We start from the raw sequence: 23654 nt of genomic DNA on the forward strand, positions 1-23654 counted from the left end.
AGAGAGTACAGTTTGGCCATCCAGTGTTAACAGCTATATTTTCACCTGTCCTTATATTTTTTTCATGTGTTTCATTAGAGTTTTAAACAATTTGAAAGAGGGTCTGTTTAGCATTTCTATAGTTTGAAGCATATTTTTGTTTAGGTAATGGGGTTGTAGTTATTAATTGACAACTACCTGAGTTAAGAAAGAAATAGATCTTCTGTAATATTTCAAAATAAGAAATAACATACATGAATTATTGCTTAAATCTATTGAATTTGCAGCATAAACATTCAGCACTACTTACTTTCCACTTGCTGTTTTCCTCAGGGTTCAAAAGGAGAGAAGGGTGATACAGGGCTTCCAGGACTGCCTGGGCGATCTGTAAGTTTTCTGAAGACAATTTGTAGTTAGCTTTTGCTTGTCAATTTATCTGCTGATTACTGTTAAATGTTGCCACAGGGAGACCCTGGCAGAAATGGGAAAGATGGATTACCGGGCAGTCCTGGCTTCAAGGTATGTAGAAATGGATATTAATATCTTTATAAAAGCCTTCAATAGCATTGCTCATGGTGTAAGCATACTGAGTTTATTCTGTGGAGCATTACTGGAAATCAAAATAATGTTACTGGGAGATGTGGAAGTTTACTGTAGCAATGAGCAGACTTCATTGTTTTCAATTGTTCCTTGAGCAAAGGAAAAGCTTTTATTAAGAGTGTATTAGTGATCACTAGAGATTGTTTATACTTTATCTCCCTTATCCTTTTGTGTTTCTCTCACCCTGTGATTCTTTTAAAGAGATTTATATACAAGCATACACTGGAGAATATAATTGCTTTTGAAGGGAGCTGCAGGAAAATTAGGGGGAAGTACTTTCAGTATTGGATTAATATTTTTGTACGTGTTTTTATTCTCTTCACTGTGCAGTGCTGTTCGTATTTAATGTAGAACAGTTTTTCAAGTCAAACAAGTATGTGTCTACTGTAAAAAAGGCAACAGGATCTGGTATTTCTAGAATGTATTGCAGTTTGTGAGCTTACTGGATGTTTTGCTTGACAAGTTGTTGCTTGCACTGTTCTAATTTGTGAAAACATAGACTTCAGTAGTATCAGTTAAAAATCCACAGGGAAAAGATTTTAATAATATATGATGTAAATGCTCAACTGAATTGATCTAAAGAAGTTCTTCAACAGCAGCTTTGTTCCTATAAGGTTTTTTTTTAATAATAATGAAATTATTTAGGGCTGCTCAAGATTAAGGTCTTACTTCAAGGTCCAAAAATGCAAAAACCTGAGTGCACTTTGAATTTTAAGTTCATATTGCTGTATTTGGAGATCTGGATCTTCTGTTTTGTGACCATGTTTGCCTAGTGGAGTTGGGGATGCAGCTGGCATGTCTGTGACATCTGCTGCAGCAGGGACATATGACACAAGACCTGTGAGAGACCTAAAACCTTCCAGGCAGCAGCTGTCAATGAGGTGGATCCAGGGTAATGCCAATGGAGTCTGGAGAGTAATTCAGCTCAGAGAAGGCAGACTTGTAGGTATCAATTTAGTTGTGCACATAAGAAGCCCCTGGTGCATTTGAAATGCATTAGTGTCCATAACATCCTCAGGGAGCTGAAAAATGTGACATAACTCCTATGGAAAGCCTTTCAGGAGTGAGAGTACACAAGATACCATTGGGTATCTTAGGTATGACCAAACTTCTGTGTGAGCAGTGGAATTCAACTCCTGGTGTCTGGTCCACTGAATTAATCCTCCATCAATTGTCCAGACTAGACTTCTATTATCTGTGAGATGAGCTTGGTTACCTCCAGGAATTTATTTCAAATGAATCCTCTCTTATTTTATATATATATATATATATATATATATATATATGTACACACATACACAGGTATCATTGCTAAGTTGGAGGAGAAATTCCTTCTTAGGTACTTCAGAACGCAGGAAAAAAAATTAGATTTTTTTTCTTCTCTGGTATTTGATAACATGGAAGGTAATAGTCACAGTTACCATTAACATAAAATTTTAACTGTCACTGGTGGCAATTTAGAGTGAAGCATTGTGTTGCTAAAGCATGAATTTGGAGAGTACTTGCATATGTTTTATGCTTGTAAGCAATATACAGAGAATTCAGTATATTGTGTGAATATGTGTACATTTAAACTGAAAGACATTTTCTGGACTATTTTTCTTATTGTAGTACCAAAAATATGATGTGCTCATTAGGTTTTATTAATTTTATAATACAATAGTTAATAGAAGCCATATTTTTCATTCAAACATTTTGTTAGCCTGACTTCAACATCTGCTTGCTATAAAACATTGCTTCATTCTGGGTCTGTAATCAAATTCAGAACAGTAAAAAACAGGCTGTCTTTGAAGGAAATTTCTGTTGGAGCTTTCCTGGTTTTTTACAATATTCATTTTGGGAAAGAATGTGGAAAAAACATGGCTGAAAACCCAGATGCTTCCTATTGTAACTTGAAGTCCAGCTCTTATAATATTAAGTTAATTAGTGCCAGATTATTTTATATATGTGTGTGTGTGTATATCTACATCTACATCTATATCTTTACCTTGTTTATGTGCTCTTATTTCTGGAATTATTCAGATTTTCAGAATCTTTCAGTATCATACATACTTTAATAAATATTTGATCACTTTTTGTATTGCTGAATTCTGAAGTACTTTGAAATATTTTTTCATACTATTATTTTTACTAACAATTAGACAGTAACAGTCTGTTATTGTTTTATGCATTTTTTCTACCAGAAATTGCTGCTCTGAGTGAACAGAAAATCTTCTCTCATCTCTTTTTGCAAGCTGTTTGACAGCTGTCACATACAACATGAGGGAATATTGGATTGATGACACTTCTTGCTGTGTATTAAACTGTTAAGAGATGTTTGTTTGGTGAAGTCTCAATGTGTATTGCTTTGAAATTTTACTTAGATTAAAAATATTATTTACTATTTAAAAGAATTATTTTTATTATGAAAATAAGGTTGTTTTCTTAAGGGTTTTTTTTTTTTTTCTTAAGGGAGAAGTTGGGCAGCCTGGATCTCCAGGCCTAGAAGGACATCGAGGAGAGCCTGTAAGTGATTAAATTCCTGACATATCCTTATGTACTGATTTGTTAGTTTTGTTTGGTTTTGTCTTTTTTTTTTTTTTTAGCTAATACCTATTATACTTCATATTTAATTTATGTTGATTTGAATTGACTGATATGTCTATTTTTCAAAAATGCTTGTTTATTTTCTGCTGTTCATCTTTAAATTTGATTTAATTAAAAGCAATGAGCAAGCCCTTAAAGTCAAAGATGCCTTAAAAGAAAAGGTTCTTCACCATATTGGTGTTGTATATACTGAAAGATATATATATGGTATAAAATTGTCTCATTATTGGCTTCTGTCCTGTTGATGTTGTTAGATATTAATAATTACTTACTTGAGGAAAGATTCTGGATGGGTTTGACTCTCATTGCTACTACATGGTAGTAGAAATTATTAGTATCTTCTTGCAAATACTTGTTAATCACACTTTTAAAGTCTATTTTTTCACTATGTATCACTGCCTTTCCTTTGCCCATTTTTACTGGCCTTTTACTTCCTTGCATCTTCTTACACCATATTATCTTCACGTCTGTACTTCTTGCTTAGCTGGGGACTGTGCTGCTTCATTTTTGCTTTGCTTTTTTCCAAAGACATTGTTCTTCTGCTGGTATTTGGGCAGCTCATTTTACCACCCCTTAATATCTGATAGCCAGGCTTTGTCCTTCCTTGTTTCCTCGCTGTCCTCCTTTGTTCCTCCTTGTTTCCTTCCAGGCCAGCAGACTGCTTGAAGCAGAGGAGCCAAGATAGCAGCTTTGAGTGCTGAGAGACAGCCAGCTGTCATCAAACCATCAGCAATTCTTCTGCAGGCCAAGAGCAGTAAACAGAGCTCAGTTGGTGGAGCACTGCCTTACAGATGAATTGCCTTCTGAATTACATTTAGAATTGTAAGATAAAGAGATACAGCTTTATACAGTCAGAAATTTTGTGGTACTGAAAGTAATGGGAGGCAGTCTGAGTTACAGGATCTGAAATATAATAGAAAGTTTTGATAATGAGGAGTTGGAAATAACACTTATAGCTGAAAAATTCTGAAAGTTTTTCATTTAAATTTTTTATATATTCACCAAAACCTTCTCAAACATTTTGAGTAGACTGCAAAACACTGAGAAATCATGCCCAAGACACTTTCTTCCCACTTGTCTGGCTTAAGTGAAAAACACATACAATTCCTCCCTTAGCTTTATTTCTTCCTCTTTTTCTGGCCCAAATAACTGTGAGGTGTTTTAACCTTTTAGAGTCTGTGGTGTCTCCATATGTAAGAAAGACTGAATGTTAATTAAATATCATAAAATACAACTGAAGGGATTTTGGTTTATTGTAAGTTGGTACACCTTAACAAATGTGTTGAGATAAAAGTGAGTTCTATTATTGTCCCTTGCCTTGGTTTGTCTCTTTTCATTTTTACAAAAGAAATGTTAGTTGGTCATTGTGATTTTTTAAAAAATTAATCTAAGAAATGGAAGGAAAAGGGCATTTCTGACCTAGAGAAAACTAAATATTTAATACTTGAACAGCTGTCTTTCTAATGTGATTGCATTTGTTATGTATGAACTGTATCTAGTACTGAAATGTATTTTGGTTTAAAGTTAATATAAATTATATATATAACATTCACAATATAACATTTTAAGCAGTTATTTTAAACAATGTAAACTCATCACTAAAGTCCCATAATTTTGCTTTAAAGGGAAATGAAGTGGTAGATTTAAGACATTAAAAGTACTAAGAAGTTTTTTAAATCATCTCAAAATACTATAGAGGGAGACTTCCAAAATATAAACAACTACAAAAAAATTAAACAATCCCAATAGAGCAAGCTAAATTGCATTGTATCCTTCATTTATAATCAGTGGAGGTTCTGAAGAGTATAAAGGCTATGTGCTGACCCTGAAATTGCCTCAAGGTCACCATTAGGGAATGTAAGACAGTGAGTCATCCCTGCCTATCTGCCTCTATTGCTGTTGTAGCACCATCCTGCATGACCAACACAGTGCTCCCATCTATTTAGGGCCTGGAGGAGGAGCAAAAAGCAGCATTTCTGCAGTTCAGTGCAGAAATGTTGAGGTGAAAATGTGTAGTACGACATCAATGTGTGTTTGGGTTGTGGAAAATGAAAGCTGGCCTCAGCTGTGAGATATATGGCCTCCTCTATGCAAGTAGAGGGTAATTGTTGGAAAGTGAGCTGGATTTTAGGGGCTGTGAGTTGCTATCTTGTACAACTTACTGCTTGTGTTTTTTCTGTTTTTCCCCCAATGTGTATTTGAAATATAATGTGTAAGCACCTCCTCTCAGCTTCCCTTCTGTGGAATTCAGTGTAAACTTCTCTGGTGGGACACCCTTATAGTTAGGGCACTGGTGTGGAAGAGAGGGATTGAACTGTGCTGTGCCATCCCTGGCACAGCCAAATAGGCTGCCTAAGCACAAGACAAGCCTTGGATGATACAGTTGAAGCTGGACAACTTTTTATCATTGACCAGCCACATGCAGCTGTGGCCCTGGGACAGCTCAGCAGATTGTGTGGATACCCCACCCACACAAACAGATATGCAGACAGTCTTTATTTCTTTCATTTACCCACATTAGTGTTAGACATGGCTTAATTTGTTAAGTTGATGATTTAAAAAATAGTCATCTTATGATCCCTTTTGCTTAAGCAAATAAAAATAACATGGTTGTGAAATGAATGCATGTTGAGACATCTAAGGAGCAACTGTCTAGAATGGAGAACACAGGTGAACTGAACTCCCTCCCATTGCCTCCAGCCGTTGAGATGTGTGGTTATTTTTTGGACAGAATACTTTCTGGTATATTATTTCTCTTACTAATCCCCAGAGTTACAAACAGAAAAAGTAGGTTGTAGAGATAAGTAAATAATTTCAAGAGATGTGCTTGATTTTGCTCAATATTATTATTTGGAACTTCAGTTAACCAGACTATCCCAGCTCTACCCACTCTGTAGAATAGCATGTGACAGTATGGACAGAATAATTTAGGATTTGGTAAAGGTAGTAATCAAACTCATTTTCCTGGTGACAAAACCAGGCCATGCTGTCACTTTAGTTTAATGGCTAGTCATCTATCTTACTGGTGACAGGCTGTTTTGATAAATACATTGTTTTTAGGGACCAAATGTCTATAGAATAAATCAAGATTTATTTGAGCTTAATTCCAGCCTGACTGTGTTTTTTAACATAGGTAGGGTTTTTCAGAACTGGTTTTCAGTGGAAGCTCCTTGTGTTTGCAATTATGCAGATAGGAACTCTGAAGTGAGTGCTTGTGGGTAAAGCTGGCAGGACATTTATAGCACTCTTCTAGGCCTAGCATATGCTCTCCTGCTACAAGTAATATGTCTGAGCATTTGCAACTGATCGTGTTTACACTCCAGAACTCATATTTTTCAGAAATACATCTGCAAACACTTAAAATGGTAGAGTTTTGTCTCAATATTTAGGTCACATCTCAAGATCTCAGATGTGGCCTCATTTGTGCCAGCAATAGCAGCACAACATGACTTTCAGCTTCTGACCTGACTCCCACTGTTATACCTACACTCCTGGTTTGTCTATTGATCTTTCATAACTGCATCAGGAATGCCAGATACAGATCAATGCATTCTCTGAAAAAAATGTGTGTTTTATGCTAGGCAATGGTAGCAGAATTCTTTTTGAAATATGTTTTAAGATATGCTACAAGATACAACATAAAAGTTATATTGTCTTCATAATGCAGAAATCCTGAGAACAAACTGGTATGGCCAGATATCCTGTGTGTTTGGAAAGCAAATACAAAGTTAATGTAATTCTACTGCATTTAATAGCTATGCTGAGATTGATAGAAACAGAAAAAAAGGAAAGAACAATCCTTACTTAGTAATATAAGAGAATGCAGAAAAAGTTTGGGGTTTTTTTGTTACTATTATTTTCCTCTCTGTCATGTAATGTTTTTCTTGATGCTCCTGATGTTATGTTGATTTGTATCAATTTTAGGTACTAAGATGCCATTTAATCAACATTTGTGTCTTGTATTTGCATTTACATACTGAGTTATGAACTACTTAGGGTAAAAGCAAACCTAAAACCTCTATTGTATATCTGCTTAGTAGGCCTTGTGAAAAAAATCCTTTCTGAAACTTACTTTATTTTTTATCCACCTAGTCTGATTATTGAATTTCTACTTTTAATCTCTTCATAGGTTAAAGCATCAAGATCCTGTTGTATTTCCAGTGCTCAAGAGATCATGTGTTGTGTGAATTTATTACTTGTGGAAATATTTCATAGAGTACTAAATACTCCTTCAGATTTTATATCACCTTAAATTAGGTCCTGCTATAAAATAGCACTCTCTTTGTAAATAGTCTATAAAGAATAATTTTTTTCCTGTCACTTTTTAAGAGGAAAGTGATCAGGATACTCAACAAAGTGGTTGGTGTGAGTCTATCAAAATTTATAGTTTCTGATCTGATATACATGCTTTTCTACTAGTCTGAGATGCCTTGATAGTAGGACCTGAGCTCTGGTGTCCTGTGTTTCAAAGGTGTCAGCATTACAGTCGTAAGGGATGTAAAGACTAGCATTTCCTCTGCAAATTTTGTGGCTCTCAAAAGAACACCTATTTCTTTTTGAAAATTCTGACTTACCTGTAAATAAAAAAAAAAAAAAAGTTGTTAGTTGGGTGAGATGATTTTTTTATTCGTAAACAATTTGTAAAAAAGCTGAAAGTGATGATTTTTGTAGGCATGTGACATGCATCATTATTTCTTTACAACTAGGTTTGGTTAGTTGAATGTACTTTTTGGCATTGCTTCTTTATTCCTTCTTCTAACATCTAAATTGTTGAGGTAGACAGGGCAGAGTCTTGCTGATGACTTTCTGAGTGCTTGAGCTACGTAACAGATGTTAGTTTTGTTCTCACTTGAGAAAGGGGGAGATGACAGCTTTGACCGCACAATGCTCCCAGCAGTCATTTGTTGATTACATAGTGCTGTAAGCTCAAACACATTTTTTAGACTGAATGCAGGTTTTTCTGTCAAGTATAACTTCTAGGTAGCTGTATTTATTTTGAGCAAACTTTATTTCCAGCCTAGGTTATCTTCATTCTGACTGACAAATTATTTTAACTAAATTCGTTCCATGCTATAATTACAGAAGAGTTAATTGCTGTTAAGAAGATAAATATGAGAATTGTAATGAAACAGGTAATTAAAAGACTTCTAGAACTTCAGGCAGGCTAATCTGAGTTACTTTATTATTCCCAGTTGACAAAGATGGTACCAGACATGACAGCATAGTTGCTGATCCAAAGTGTATTGAAGTCAGTGGAAAGATTCTCATTGAATTCAGCCTGGACTGGGGCCACAATAAATGCTGTAATAAACTTGGACCCACTAATTTAATGCAGCTTGTAAAATAATGCCTGCTTTTCTAAGTTGTAAAGCTAACATCTCTCTCCAAACTAATTCACACTTTCTGCCTGATTATCGTGATTTCGAATTTTTAAATTTATTTCCTCACACAGTGCAATTACATTAGCATATTAATTTGCTATATCTTTCTTGTCCTTCTTTTGTCTACAGAGTCTTGGGAAAGTATTTTTTATTATTTTTTTCAGCTAACGCCAATTTAAATTTGATAATTTTGAAAAATGATGTAGAGAAGAGGTGGCATGCCCTGCTAGCATTTATTTAAGACTATTTTATAAATGCAATGTTAACGAAGGGAAATTCTTAAAAGTTTTAAGGAAATATGAAAGGAGGTCTAGTTGTAAACCCATTGTGGACATGAATATCATATCCTGTAAGTAGTTGTAAATGGTACTCAGAGTACTCTGTTTTCTGCTCATATGCTATGGTGACATTTTTATGGCTGGCACTTTTTTTAGTGATTCATATGCTGATAGAGGTTAGACGCTGGCATTCCTCCTCTATTGCTGATGTTTTGTGAACATAGAAATAGAAGTATCTATGGCAAATGTGTTGTAACAACTTAAAATCTTTCTACTGCCTTGATGAGCTATGTTCTAATAAATAGGTGCTTATCATTTTGTTAAAATGTCTCTGAATAATTTGTTAATACTTTATAAACTGAAAAAGAGTATTAAAACAGTATGATTCTGAAAGAATTGTCCTGCAGTGAGCACTTGAAGGTGCAGCTTTGTTAAAGAGTGCAGTAATTGACTTCCAAGTGCAAAAGTAGTGGTAGTGATGATTTATTTGTATTCCATGAGTGATTCCAATGAGCTAGACCTATTTATACACAAACCCACCGGCTCTTTTGAAGAGTCCAATTTCTTCTATGCATTAATTTGGGGTATTTTTGGACATTTTCACATAAAAACTTTAAGCTTGATCTTATTCATCTTGATTATCTGTACTAGAAAGTGAGCTTTAATTGCCAGATGAAGTGTTTTGGCATAAGCTTATTCTGTCTAGAGTAAGACACATGTTGCTCCACCTGTGTTTTTTCCCTCTAAGGAGATGATATGTAGCTTGAGCGTTTAGCTGTAATGTTTTCAGGTTGGCTTAGAGGGAGTCTAGGGATCTGGGTTGAAACTAAGAATGAATCAATTTGGTGGTATGGGTGTATTCATTACACATCCAATATACTCTCTCATGGTAATATTCCCCAAAAATACAAATAAGTGTATGCCTATTTAAATGCTTGTGCATTTAGGAAATTGCAGAGACTGTGATATGCACATGCTTACAAACATCACTACCTTTTTTCTCAGTACCAGAAACTATATTTTCTTGGTATTAGTGTTGCAGTGGGTTTTCCTACAGAAATTGTTTCTTTGGCATTTTAACATGATAAATATGCAATATGACAATGTGTTTTAAGTAGGAAAACATCAGTTAACTACAACAGATTATCATTCAAAAACATTTGTGATGAATTGTTTTTGTTACTTTGAGCAAATGATGTACTGATACATTTCAGGTATATTACTTAACATACTATTTCTTGGACTGAGAAAAAGACATTCTAAAAAGTCACTGGACTTGATCAAATGTAGATTTTTGAAAAGTTGAATGGCCAAATCCACACAACTGTAAATTGATCCTGTGTTCTTTATCAGAAATTTCTTTATTATCAAGTATCAGTTAAAAGTGGGGTTGTTGATTTGGTGTAAATTCAAGAATTAAAGCAATATTACATGTGCGTGTCTGTGTGTGCCTGTAACTGGTTATTTCACCCTGCTAAAAATAACTAGTAAAGATCTTGGCAGTTAAATGGTACAATGGAATAAAATAAGTATACTGAAGTGCTCAACATTCACTTCCTTTGATGTGATATTTAAAGGACTCATTTGCATTCTTTTGGATCCACCTGATGTCATTAGTAATACTTAGAGCATTCCTGAACATGCGTGCTAATTTCATTCATCTAAGAAAGGCTTTTCTGAAGAGAAAAGGCTTGAAGAGAATGTTTGGACTGGTATATGTTGTGTATTGGGCTGGCATCTGACCTGTTAGTGCCAGGAAAATTGATGTTTATATTTCCAATAATCATTGTTTCACGATTATTGTTTCCAATAATCATTGATTAATCTTTAAAGAACAACATCTCCTTTTATTCTTGCCATGCAATTTTCTTCTTAACATTTTATGACTTAGGTAAATATCTGTTGGAATTTCCAGTGACTCTGAAGACCAAGCAGAAACTTCCCCCAGATGATTGCTATACTTAAAAACCAAACATAGAGAGTATGTATGAGGAAGACACTTGGTTAGAATGTAGCAGACATAAATATTTATTATTTCAGTTGATTTCATTTGCACATTGTTGTTCTTTTCTATGCTTTGCAGTATGTTTATGGTAAGTTACTTAAGCACAAATAGAAAGAGGTTTACCAAAAGGATGATTGACTTTCCTTCCTCTGATCCAACTTCAACAGACTAAAAAGAATGTAGCCAGTTTTCTAGCTAGTCATCCTTCTTCTTCAACATGGGAGAAGCCAGAGAAAAAAATTGTTGTACCTGAGTCCTCAAAAGGTCTAAATTACAGCCTCCTTGAGAACTGTGGTCAGGGTGGTGATTCAAAGCACTCTAGCTGTATCTAGCTCTAAGTGCTGTATCTGGCATCAAATCTACAGCCTTCATTCTGAGAATTACCCAGAATGGTTTTCATTTCACCTCATGTAGTCAAGTATGAGTCTATACTTAGTTTATTTCTTTGATATTATTTTTTTCTACAGTGAAACTGATATCTGCATTCAACTCAGCATTAAATATATGTCTCAAATAGAAGGGGTCATTTTTGTTTTGACTGTCTTAGACAGTTTAGATATTTGGATTAATAAAAGTTACTTTAATTGAAGCCCTGCAGAAAATACACAAGAGAAAAACAAACAAAAAACTTGTAGCAGGGCTGCTTTGTTAGTTTTATGTTCAAGTGGTAGTTTGGCTGTCAATGTAATTAATTACTCGTGTTTCTTCTGTGTGACCTTCTTGATCAATAGCACTGCATTATTCCTGTCCACAAACAGCTTTAAATGTGTAATTGAGAAGCGATACTCAAGTTTCAGACACTCAAGTAAATATAGTGCTAGAAAATTTGGGGAAATGTGGCACAGTAAGGGTTTAATTTTTTTTTAATCTTTCCATACTAAAATTATTGTGAATTGAAGCTATGGAAAATCTTGTCAGAATACAGTCTGGCTTCTGATCCATAACAAAGCAAAACAAAGCAAAACAAAACACCATGATCTTTAATAAGAGTGAATTTAAATCCATTTGCAAGTTTTAACTACTATTTCTGCTAATATTATTAAACCATTTTAAGAAGCAACCTTTGCCTCTTATTGTGCAAAATATTTTTTGCTTTAGTAGTTAGTTTTAGTAATTAAATTTAGCCTTAATAATTGCTGAGTGAGTCAAGGTGAGATTTTCTTTCTTTGTGCTCTGGAAGGGTTTTGTCCCAGCCTTTGTTCCAATTTTTCTTAGCTATTTCTTAAACGGGTAACAGCTGCCAAACAGACTTGGACTAAAGGAATTATCACAGAACTTTTTCTCTGGGAATGGATAGGAACATATAGAAAATTATTTTATTTTCACCTGTTATTTACTGCCAGATACTCTCTGTCAGAGCTTTGAGACTTTCTTAGCCAAAAATGCAGGCTGGCCCATCCTTAATAGACAGCAATGGACCAATTCTGTAGAAATTTTACAATCCCTTTTGGAACACAGTTTTACTGTTTTCTTTTGCTGCGTTCTGTGACCAATTTCACAGAATCCACCATATTTAATAATAAAAAAAAAGAAAAAAAGAGCATGATTTATTGTTAAACTTACTCACTGCTAATTTAACTGAGTGGTTCCTTACTATGGAAAAGAGTTGTGGCTGAAAACTTCGTCCATCTGCATCAGTGTGACCTGTGAGGACAGAACTCTGGTTATGTGGTGGGTGTAAGGAGCAGAGCAGCAGTCAGTGTCCTTTGGGGAGGCTTTGCTGGCCTCAGCCTGCCCTGTCTTGTGTGTGTAAGGTGCTCAAGTGCTGTGACCCCCATAAATTTTTCCCCATAATTTAAGTGGTGGAGAAATTTTAAAGCATTTTGAAGGCTTGTAACTGCTTGAGTATCAGCATGTTTTAAGTGTCAAACATGGGTCAGTTTGTCAGCATTTAGAAGTTTGTAGGATTTCTGACAGATGGGTTGTTGGTTATCACAATCTCTAAGGCTGATGCTAGCACCATAGGCAGAGGGAGGGCATCATGGTGTCACCTGCCGGGCTGAGAGTTCAATTTTGTCTGCCCACCTTTGGATCCATGATGATTTGGCAAGTCTGATTCTTTTGAGGGTTCTTTACAAGAAACAAGAGTAACACCAGTTTCAGCCTGTGACAAGATATACATAGTTTTCATTTTCTATTAGTATTTCCAACTTCTGGATTATAGTTTTCCAAGGTCCGTGGTGTTGGCAATGCAATAGAGGTCACTCTGTTCTACTTAGCATGTGTATTTTATTGCTAATAACTGATTTGCCAAAAAAGTATTTGAAAACTGCGGTCTTATAACTGCAAAGATCTTGCTAATGCTTTTTCCTTTCCTGAACTTAATTTAAAGCTGCTGTGCTGGTCTGGTGGATAGTCATTATGTCTATGGGAATGCTTCTTTGTATGTAGCCTTTTTTTTTTTTTTCTTTCATCAATTGCAACTACTCAGTAGTAGCAGATTCTGCTTCATTGAATTTCTTTTCCAGTTTTATACATTATCCAAATTTGATTTGTCTCTTTTATTCTATTAGGATTATCAAGGATTTGCTATAATCCTTTAAAAAGTGTTTCGATTGTTGTACTTTCATCCAAATTATGGGTTGACTTGTACTTTTTTTGCATGTCTCCGGTAAATCTCTCATGTATCATCAAGTAGGCTTTTTCAAATAAGGATCAGTAATACATAAAGAGTTGAGTTTTCCAGGTGTTTAAAGGGATCATGGGAACATATGGATAGATAGATATCTTTTGTGTATCTTGTTCTATTGCTGTAATTTATGTAAGACCCTTTAGGGTCATCTCAGAATTGCAGATTTTTCAGAGTGGAATGAACCATTTGATTGAATCATAAATTAGAGAACTCATATATGATAGAAAAAACATCTTTTTATCAGAAGAAAATAAGATAATAAAGACAAGTATACTAAAGTTCTCTACATCTACCTGGGGAATTGACTGCAAAGCAGTTTGCTCATAAAAAAATAGCTTTTGGAAATACTCTATAATTTCACATCTTCCAGAGAAGAGATAAGATTTTATGATTATGAATACGTTACCTATAGCCTAGAAATTCCTACTTTCCACAATAGGGTATCCTGTCCTACTAGGCACTGAAGAATTGTGGAATAATAAAGACAGCAGCAGAAAATAAAGAATAAAAATAAGCTAATACATACCAATTTTAAGACTAAAATAAGTTTTGTTTTGTTCTTTAAAAAAATCTTCATGGTTTCTTCTGCTGTTTACAAGTATAAAATTAACCATAAAGAGGATGCAAATAATCCTTGTACTAGCTACAAAAAGCAGGAAATATTTTCAAAATTGTAGCTTGTGTCTTAAGTAAAAATGCTTACATCTAGTTAAACTGTATATGAGGCCCCAGGCAATTTCCTTAAAGGATTTTTTGTGGGGCTGCACGGAAGAAAGTCCATCTGTTTAATATAATCCAAAACAAAAATAGACACCTCATGATTAATGAAAACTACAGGAAAATTTTTCCAGGGATTGTGAAAACATTTTCCTCTTACAGTTCAGTTCTTACAGTTCCATTCTATTACAGTTAAATCCATTCTATCTGCCAGATATTATCAAAGAATGGAAGATTTATTTAAATTGTTGAAATTGGAATAAAATAGAATATTTATACAGAATTTTTTAGCTATCATAATTCAGGTTCATCATCACAACAGATACAAATTAATACTTTTGGGTGTTTTGAAGTCCCAGCTGTGCAGGCTGCAGCTGAGGAAGTCTGCATCCAGGGATTTGGTTGCATACTGAGATGAGCTTCATTTTGCAATGTGATACTGAGACAGAAGTAGATATCGAGGTGTGTGGGATTTGGCTGCCTAGGCATGGCCACCAAGAGCCATTGGAGCTGTATGAGGACAACTGCAGAGCTGGCAGGCACGACAGAGTTTTTAGAGCAGAGTGACATCTTTTTCAAAGGGTAGATCTGCTATCCCACAGCACCATCAGTGACACTAGAGATTATTTCAATTATCTACATGGCATTCAAGTATCACTTTAGGTCCTGGGGTTACCCTGCAAAGCCTCCCCAGGCCTAACCAGACCTTAGAAAGCTGACAGGCTTCTAGGTACACATAGGTAAGACAGGGTAGAAGACAAATGATTAAACAAGCAACAGAGGCTGAATAAAGAATAAGGACAGCAGTCCTTACCCAGTCTCCAAAAATCTTAGTTAGCTGCCAGACAGGTGCACGATGACATTCGTTTTTAGGCACAATCTCAGCTGCGTGTGATAAAACTGCAGTTGAGAATTCTTAGAATAAACATGACTTTCAACCAAGGAATTATATTTGCTAGACTATCTTGCTTTACATTAACTTTACATTTCATGTGATTATAGTACTTGCTGATAAAGGCTAAAATAATGAATAATATTACAGGCTTTTATGGGGTAAAGGAAGACTTCCCATTTAAGGGAAAATTTCAAATAAAGGAGGAAAACATTGGTATGAAGTGAAGGTAATTGATGAAGTCAGATTGACGATGCTGAAAGAACTGAGGCAGTACTTGCAATTAACTTAATTTTTAAATATGAAGAAATACTGAATAAGCCTTTCATGATGTTTGATGTAAAAGAAAAAGAGGAACGAATTAACTTATTCAAAGTATAGAAACTCTCCAACTCACCAGGGACAGAAATCAGTAAAGCACAGTAGATGGCTTGATTGTTAGATACTCTGGCTAGAAATGTACTGCTACTTTCTATTGTTATTATAACTGCATATGTGATATATACGAACCATTTAACATGCATTTTATGGAAAGGCAAGGAAAAAGAAACTTTAGAATTCCAACTCCTTTTCATATTTTATATGAACAAAATGTGCTCAATAGCTTTGCAAAAGACATCCCCAAAGGCAGGGTTTTTTTTTCTATAGGCCAGTGAATCATGAACTATTCCACAGCATTGATTCTATTACTCCCAGTGGGTGGCCATTTTCCCATTTGTAGCAGTTCCAAATATTGTTTTTCCCTTAGTGGCAGAAAAATTGCATGATGAATGTGTTTCATATTAAATTTTGATTAAACACAGGCATTTGTGATAATTTTAGTTGCAATATACTCTTAAAAAAAATTGTCTTACAAATGGAATAAAACTAATTGCTTTGCCTCATTTTAAAGTTAGAATGCATTTTTTGATATTTAAAGTAAGGTTTCTTTGACAGCTTAGCTAGTGTTATGTCATCTTATTAAATATATGCTCAGATTCTAAGGATTTGTATTGTGAATGAAATCTCTGTTTGGGAACAAGACACATTTCCAAAGCTTGATTTGGCTTTTGTCTTAGAAGTTAGGTAAGAAACTCTTGATACCTAAACTACTTTTTAAACTTGTCTTCTGAGAAAGTACAAATAATTCTAATTGGCATAACTAGAGATTATCAATGTAAATGGAAGTAATAGATTGGGACAGATAATCACAAAACAACCAGTTTTAATTTTTTAGGTATTCTGTAGCTGATCCTACAGAAATTAATCCTTATAATTACTTAACCATAGAAGCTACACAGAAAAATTACTCATGGGAAATAGTCATTCTTTATGACCAAATTAGCCACTTCTCCTTTTGTGCCAGTCTACATGTGAAAAGTAACTGATAATCTCCACCCCATGTACTCTGGAAATCACTCACATCAGCATAAGTGATATATTCATTCTTAGCTGAGTGAATGTTAATGAACCATAAGAGAATTTTTAAGGGTTTAGACCAGCTCTCACTGACTTAAGGGTCTAATTTCCACATACCTCAGTAGTGAAGAATCAGTCAGAAAGGGATAGAAAATTGGGGGGGAAAGAAAGGAAATATGACTTAGTTTTACAATTGTTGTTCTTGGAATTTCATCTTTCTTTGTCACTGATATAAATTTAAATGTTGTGTACCAGCAATTTGTTTTAACCAAGAAAGATCAACACAGCTCAGCAGGACATTGTGTTTCTTCTAGGCATGCTCATATCATGGTAAATCATTTGTTGTGTTGGATAAGTGTGTGGAACTGAGCCCTCCAAGTTGCACTGAAATGTAACTGGAAGTCTCTGGTACATTCAGGACAAGAAGGCTGCTGCCTGGTGGGATGTTTTTCAGCATATATTAAATTCTTGTTTACATTACAGGTACACTTGTAATTTGGATTTATATTTTACAGCTACAGAAAAAAACACCTACGTTATTAAATATTATAATTATATTAAATAATTATATTGAGAACTGACAGATGGGTCTGGAAATTCCTAAATGTGGTGACAAACATGCCCTACTTCCCATCTCTTTATTTGTGCTAAAGATCTAAGAAGATTTTGGACAAAAGTTAAGAAGAGTTATGTAACATAATGTGGGTGGAAGTCTCAGTATGAGGCATTATTTTCAAGTTCTTTTTATTGCATTATTTGATCTCTTCCTTTAATGATAGATACATTGGATTTTTGATGATCTGTAAAATGATCTGGATGTAATTGTTAACTCATATGCCATTGACCAACGAACTGTTTCTACTTTGCAGGGTCATTTTTTACTAAAAGCGGGTGTAAACTGCAAAACAATGGGACTATCTTTTGCACAGATGTAATTCATATGGAAACTATTAGGTTATAGTTGTTACATTCATGTTATTTTGTTCTCACAGAATACATTTGTTTCAGTGGTGTCTAGAACAGTCCTCTTGTCTTCACTGCAACATGTTATTTTCAATATTAGATTAAAATGTAAAGTCTGTTACCAAATTCTTGCTGCAGATTAGTTATGCAGTACATAACATTGTCTGTAACATTGTACATAACATTAAGTACAAACATTGTCTGTCGAAAAAATTTGAATAGTTTTAAGTTGAGAGAAAAATAGACTAACTGAATGTAGACTTCTGCATTTAGCATATGCAGTTCTCTTTTAACCTGAATCACATTTGATTAAATGATCACTGATAGAAAAATGTGAGATATACTGTAGAGCTGAATGAGTAATGATGTTGAGGAAATGGCAGAGATCTTCAAGTATTTATGAATGTGGAAGCTAGCATACATCAAGGAAAAGTGTATCTGTCTCTTTAAATAAGATTTTAGATAATATGATTTGTATTTTAGATAATATGATTTGTCATGCTGATGGTCCCATTGACCAGGGCTTTTGCTTTAACTTATTTGGGAAATCTTATGGATAATGTAAAATGGTTCCTTTCCATGTGTCAGTCAGGGTTTTGGGGCAAGCAAAAGCATATGAGCCTGCTGAGCGCTAGACATGGACTACTGCAACAAAAGCAGTGGGGAGCAATTCAACATTAGTGTTTCACTGTATCCCTAGAGTAGTCTGCATGTTTCCAGCTGAAACTCTTTCTCCTATGTGTTTTTGGTGCTTTGAGGGATTTTGTTATTCTTGAGGTTTTTTGTTGTTGGTTTTATGTTTTTTATTATTATTTTTGTGGTTGTTTTGTTTTGTTATTTTATCTTCTGTTTTGTTTTCTTTGTCCCTGCCCATATTTTGAACCCAAACCATTTAGGCAAATGCAAAAAAAAAAAATTCTGGTGAAATTATTTCTTATATTTAAAAAGTTTTTTTTTTTCCTTCTCAGGGAATTCCTGGAATTCCTGGAAATCAAGGAGCAAAAGGACAAAAGGTACTATTAGTTGTTCAAAACACAGTTGAAACTTATAATTATATACCCATTCCAAACTAAGGGCTCAGGCTTAGAGAAGAGTTTTCATTGTGGGGATTTATGACATCAAATCATGCTGCAAAAGAATGGAAACAATTCATGTCATGTTTAAAAACCTCTTACTAGGTTTTACTTCAACTACTCCAGAAGGAATGAATAGTTTAAAAGGAACCATGCTAATTTCCTAATACATTGAGAAACAATATTAACTAATTAAATCTGCATAGTTAAAGAATTATAAAAAAAATGTTAAGTATACATACATTAGCCATAGAATTTTTCTCTTTATGTAAAAAATGCAGGGTGAAATTGGACCGCCAGGTCAACCAGGAGCAAAAGGGTCACCAGGAGATACTGTAAGTTTCAAAATTGTGTTATTATGAACAAATAATTGTGCTGTTGCTATTCTATGCTTGTCATAAACTAACATGCAATGGCAAATACAGGAGCAAACTAGCATTTGCAGGTTGGAAAGCCAAGGCTATGGTAAATGTAAGTTCTTAGCTCAATGATATATTTGCAGCATGAAAATTCTGGCTGAAAGCTGAGAACTGTTTTTTTCTGTTACCCTTGCCATTACTTTAAGCTTCTGAATATTTTGACAAGAGGTGAGTTCTTGGATTCTGATGGTTGTTAAGAGATTGTATTTTTCAGTTTAATAACTTGTCTGTCTCATGATTTATCTCTCCTGTCATTTTTTGAGGTCTTTCCCTATGAAAATCTTCATCAGTGAACTTCTCCTTGACATACAATAGTGAGGCTGTATTTCATCCATTTTGATAGACAAAGGGCGTTCTGATGTCCCTTTGTAGTGTTAAAAGTAGAAGTAGTACATATTTATATCTGCAAGGACAAATACAGACTACTCAGTGGTTCTCTGAAAGGGCCTTGATATTAATTTCTCAATCATCACTACTGTTACACTGTTAAGACCATCATAGTACCTACCTTTCCTTGCATGACAGGAATAATCTTTTCAGGGACTATTCTTTCCATCTTTCAGTGACTGCAGGGGTGTAGTGGTAGCTTGTGCCTCACTTGGTTGGATGACAGGAACCTTGAAGGAAGAGGATGCCAAGGATCTCAATATGGACCTTTTAATCCTGTCATTAAAATGAATCTCTTTAACATCCTAGCTAAGGTTACCATCTTCTAGAGTGCGTAAGGTCAAACCTGAAACCAAAATTACTTGGGCTTACTGCAGTATTCCTGTTCTGAAGAGAATCCTTGTTTGGATGGAGGTTAGCAACACATATGTTTGACCATCTTGGTATGTGTGGTTACGTGTAATTGCATGTCACTGCATGCCAAATGAGCCATCTGGGTATGAGCTACTAACCTAATCATCATTTATATACTGATGTGCTGGAGTGTTCCTCATGGTATAGCTCCTCTCCTCTCCTCTCCTCTCCTCTCCTCTCCTCTCCTCTCCTCTCCTCTCCTCTCCTCTCCTCTCCTCTCCTCTCCTCTCCTCTCCTCTCCTCTCCTCTCCTCTCCTCTCCTCTCCTCTCCTCTCCTCTCCTCTCCTCTCCTCTGTTAAAACTGATATAGTTGTTTTGGAGACAGAAATTGAAATTTGGAATTTTCAAAATTCTGGGCTACTCTGTCATCCAGTACATTTTGAATTTCCTACAGAGTATACACTTACCCCCTACCCAAACAGCATCTCTTCCTTTCCTGACTACCACAGGCACAATCAATACATTACAGCTGTCAGAAAGCCTTTTTTATATAAAATACACTGGTTATTTTTTTTTTCATGAACTTTGAGGACTTTTCCAGCTATCTCCTAAAGATCTCTGGGAAAAATAGATGTCCTTGACAATTAGTTATTGCAGTTGTCCAGATCAAATTTGGATGAAACACTGCCTGAACTGGAAGTTTAAATGTCCCTTCTCTTAGTTAACACATCAACATTTGTTCTCTCATCTGAGCTTCCTAACTATTTTTATTGCCTGTTGCTGGAATTTCTTTCTCCATTTCTTTCTGAGCAAAGTTGAGCAAAATGCTGGAGGAAAGGCTATATCATCAACTCCAATAAAGCCTTGTGGGATTCCAAAGTGCTTATATTTATTTAACTCACCTACCATATTTTCTTCAAATTTTATTTAGATAAATAACATCTGGTTCATGATACACTTGAAAATAATTTATTCCTCTTTCCTGTCAATTCATTTAATGTATTTTTTTTTCATCACCTGATAAATTAAGTAGGAGATTGATGCATGGAATATCTGAATGTATTATATGGCATTAGGGAATTTAAACCAGAAAAGATAGTGGGATTTTCCTTGTATTAGTCACTCTGAATATGTTTGTTCCAGAAAACACAGATGGAAAGCTTGTGGATGGTCTATTAATAGCTTGGGAAAGTTTTTCAGTAACAAGCTCTTCTTCAGTAATGACTATCCCTATTGCATTGCCAACACCAGCAATTTATTAATTTACCTGACATATAATGTCAGCTCTGCAAAATAGGACAATAATGCTACATTTTATGTCCCTGAATTGTTCTACATTTTTGTTCAGGACATTCTCTTCTCTTCTAATTTTATATAATTTTCAGATTATGTTCACAAGCTTTTCCTATGTTGCATCTGAAAGTTCCCTTCTTGCAGTGTGCTGATTTCATTTAGTAGTGTCTGTGTAATTTTTTAAACAAAACAAGTCAAATATGGCCTAGTAATGAAAGTGCAAGAAAGGAAAAATGGACTTTATTTCTCCTTTTCCTGCAGATGTATTCTTGACCTTTAATTATACTAAATGTAGTTCCTCATTTGCCTTCTCTGGTGTGTGTTTGCAGGTCGATGTAGATATATACACATAGCTGATTTAATTAAAAAAAAAAAAGAAGCTATTCTGTGCCTATAGTATTTCTGCTTTGTATAAGATAAAATAAATGAGGGACATTTTTTTGTGAGCATATGCCACTTCTGTAACCCAAAGACTGATGTGGATTTCACTAGAAATGATCCAGTGAGGTGGTAGAGTGTCTATGGCCTAAAGAACAGACTGCTATATTTATTGATGGAAAGTTTTGGTGACCAGTATTTTCTTACTGCGAAGCAGGCAATAAACATGAATTAATCTGTGGTTAGTTTGTATTAATCTTTGGTTAATGGTAAAGCACTGGTGAAATACCTGAAAACGGATGAAATTCTGAAAACCATGGCTGCAGAGAATTACTTCTTGTTTTAGGAATTCTGAATTTTCTCTTCTACTGTGGAAACAAATACACCCTTTAAGTTTTAGTTTAGTTTTAAATGAATAAAGTTTAAATTTTTTTTTGCAAATCTGAGTTATTATCTGTGTGAGAAATTATATATGGTTTTGATTACATGTAACTTTTGAAAGAAGTCTGAGATAATGTCATGGGAGTGAATAGTTCCTAACATTTGTTACTAAATAGAAGGTGATTTATATGAAAGTGAAGATTAAATAACAACAATAACAGTGAATTTTGAAAATATTATCAGTTGGAATAATTGATAACATTTAATCTCTGGCAGGTTAGGTTTCCAAGCCTTATTTAATTGTTTGAATTTCTGTATCATTATGCTTTTATTTTATGCTGCTCTTATTGCAGATTGTATTCCACAGTATTTGAGCAGGTCCAAGTAAAACAATAATAATATATTGATTTTATTGATGCATGCTGTTCTAGACTAAAAATGAAGTGAGGCAAAGTGGTGAAAAAGAGAATTGTTAACACTAGATGTGGAAAATGTGATTAATGGGAATTCTTTCCTGGAAAGTATGATTTCAAAGAAGGATTTCTTTTCTAATGTATACTTGAGACTAGCTTTAAATAGAAATTAAGGAAGTCAGCCCTTTGATGATTTAATACTCTTTAGCTCTTATTTTATGTAGGGAACATGCAGCTAAACATGCCTTCATGAACACGATTCCTTTTGTGGAGTCCAAGAGGTTGTTTTGGCTTTGTACATGTGCTGAAGTGTTATGATCTGAAATGGCAGAAGATATTGGGTTCTTGAATGAGTAGTTTAACTCTGAAGATTTTGCAGAAGATACAAAGGTGTGGCCCCAAAAGTTAACTGCTCCTGATAAATCTCCGCAAAATTTGCACAGTGGGTCAAGTTATGGCAGCCTTTGGGGGACACACAGTCAGAAAGGAGAAAGAGAATTATGAAATGCACAAATACTTTTGTTGGTTTTGGAAACCCTAAACAGAAGCCAAGAAACTTTTGTGTCACTTTCAGTTACAACTAAGGACGCATTACAGACTGGGTCTTGAGTTGCAGAATTTTTTCTCTCAGGTGTATTCCATGACTGCACTGTTCATTTCTCCTGTATGTTTTTTTTTCTATTGCACAGTAGCCCTTTGTTAGACCATAAAAGGTTTAAATAATCCACTGTACTGTATCGAAACTATAGCCTGTATAGTAATAAAAGACACTGTATTTACTGTTTAATTCACTAAAGAAATAGAATAATGATGCTACTAATACAATACCAAGCTCATTGTTCCTCTGTTTTAGTACAGAAATGTCTCTTTTTCATAAATAAATAGGGTTTGATGGGACCAGAGGGTTCACTTGGTCTACCTGGAGCTCCTGGGCCTAAGGTAAGTATTTGACTCAATTTGCTTCTGACTTTGATAAACGACTGCTTTGTATGCAAATTTGATGTGACAATGCCAGGATTTTGTAGCTCATTTTTTGGTGTATTGAATATTGGTGAGCAGCTGTATGATTTTCCCTGTGTTACCTTTTATGATAGTTCAGTCTCAAGAGAGGTTAATATAACTCAGTAAATGGTGCCTGTCATCCTGTGAGGTTTTTAACAGTTGTGGAAATGGTCATGAGAGTTTGTGTCAGTTTTACAGTCCTGGAAAATATTCTGCAATGCTGGAAACCAGAAAATTCTCAATATACATCTGAACTTTCCCATGTTACACTTATTTATATTTTAATTGTATTCAATAATGTTATGTGCTGTTTCTTCCACCCAAGGAGCCAAACTTATTTCAGATGTAACTTTATTGATTGCACTGCAGCTACAGCAAGAACTAATTTTACCAATGTTCTCAAAAGCTAAAATAAATACTAAAAATTCAGATTGGTTAGTGTAACTTTTCAATTTAATCCAAAATGAGCTTTGGATTGAATTGCAAGTAAGTATTGAATTGTATGTCCTAGAGAATATTTAGG

The 23654-nt window shown here is 34.7% G+C and overlaps 1 protein-coding gene across 1 annotated transcript in view; it reads left to right on the forward strand.

Moving 5' to 3' along the window:
* Positions 1–23654, forward strand: part of COL21A1 (collagen type XXI alpha 1 chain) — a 124372-nt gene that overhangs the window by 86332 nt on the left and 14386 nt on the right. Inside the window, exons 15-20 of the mRNA XM_053973621.1 lie at positions 313–366; positions 445–498; positions 3031–3084; positions 18400–18444; positions 18786–18839; positions 23015–23068. Of these exons, the coding sequence (XP_053829596.1) occupies positions 313–366; positions 445–498; positions 3031–3084; positions 18400–18444; positions 18786–18839; positions 23015–23068 (315 nt within the window). The remainder of the gene's footprint in view (positions 1–312; positions 367–444; positions 499–3030; positions 3085–18399; positions 18445–18785; positions 18840–23014; positions 23069–23654) is intronic.

The sequence above is a fragment of the Vidua macroura genome, chromosome 3, assembly GCF_024509145.1.
Source record: "Vidua macroura isolate BioBank_ID:100142 chromosome 3, ASM2450914v1, whole genome shotgun sequence".
Lineage (NCBI taxonomy): Eukaryota > Metazoa > Chordata > Aves > Passeriformes > Viduidae > Vidua > Vidua macroura.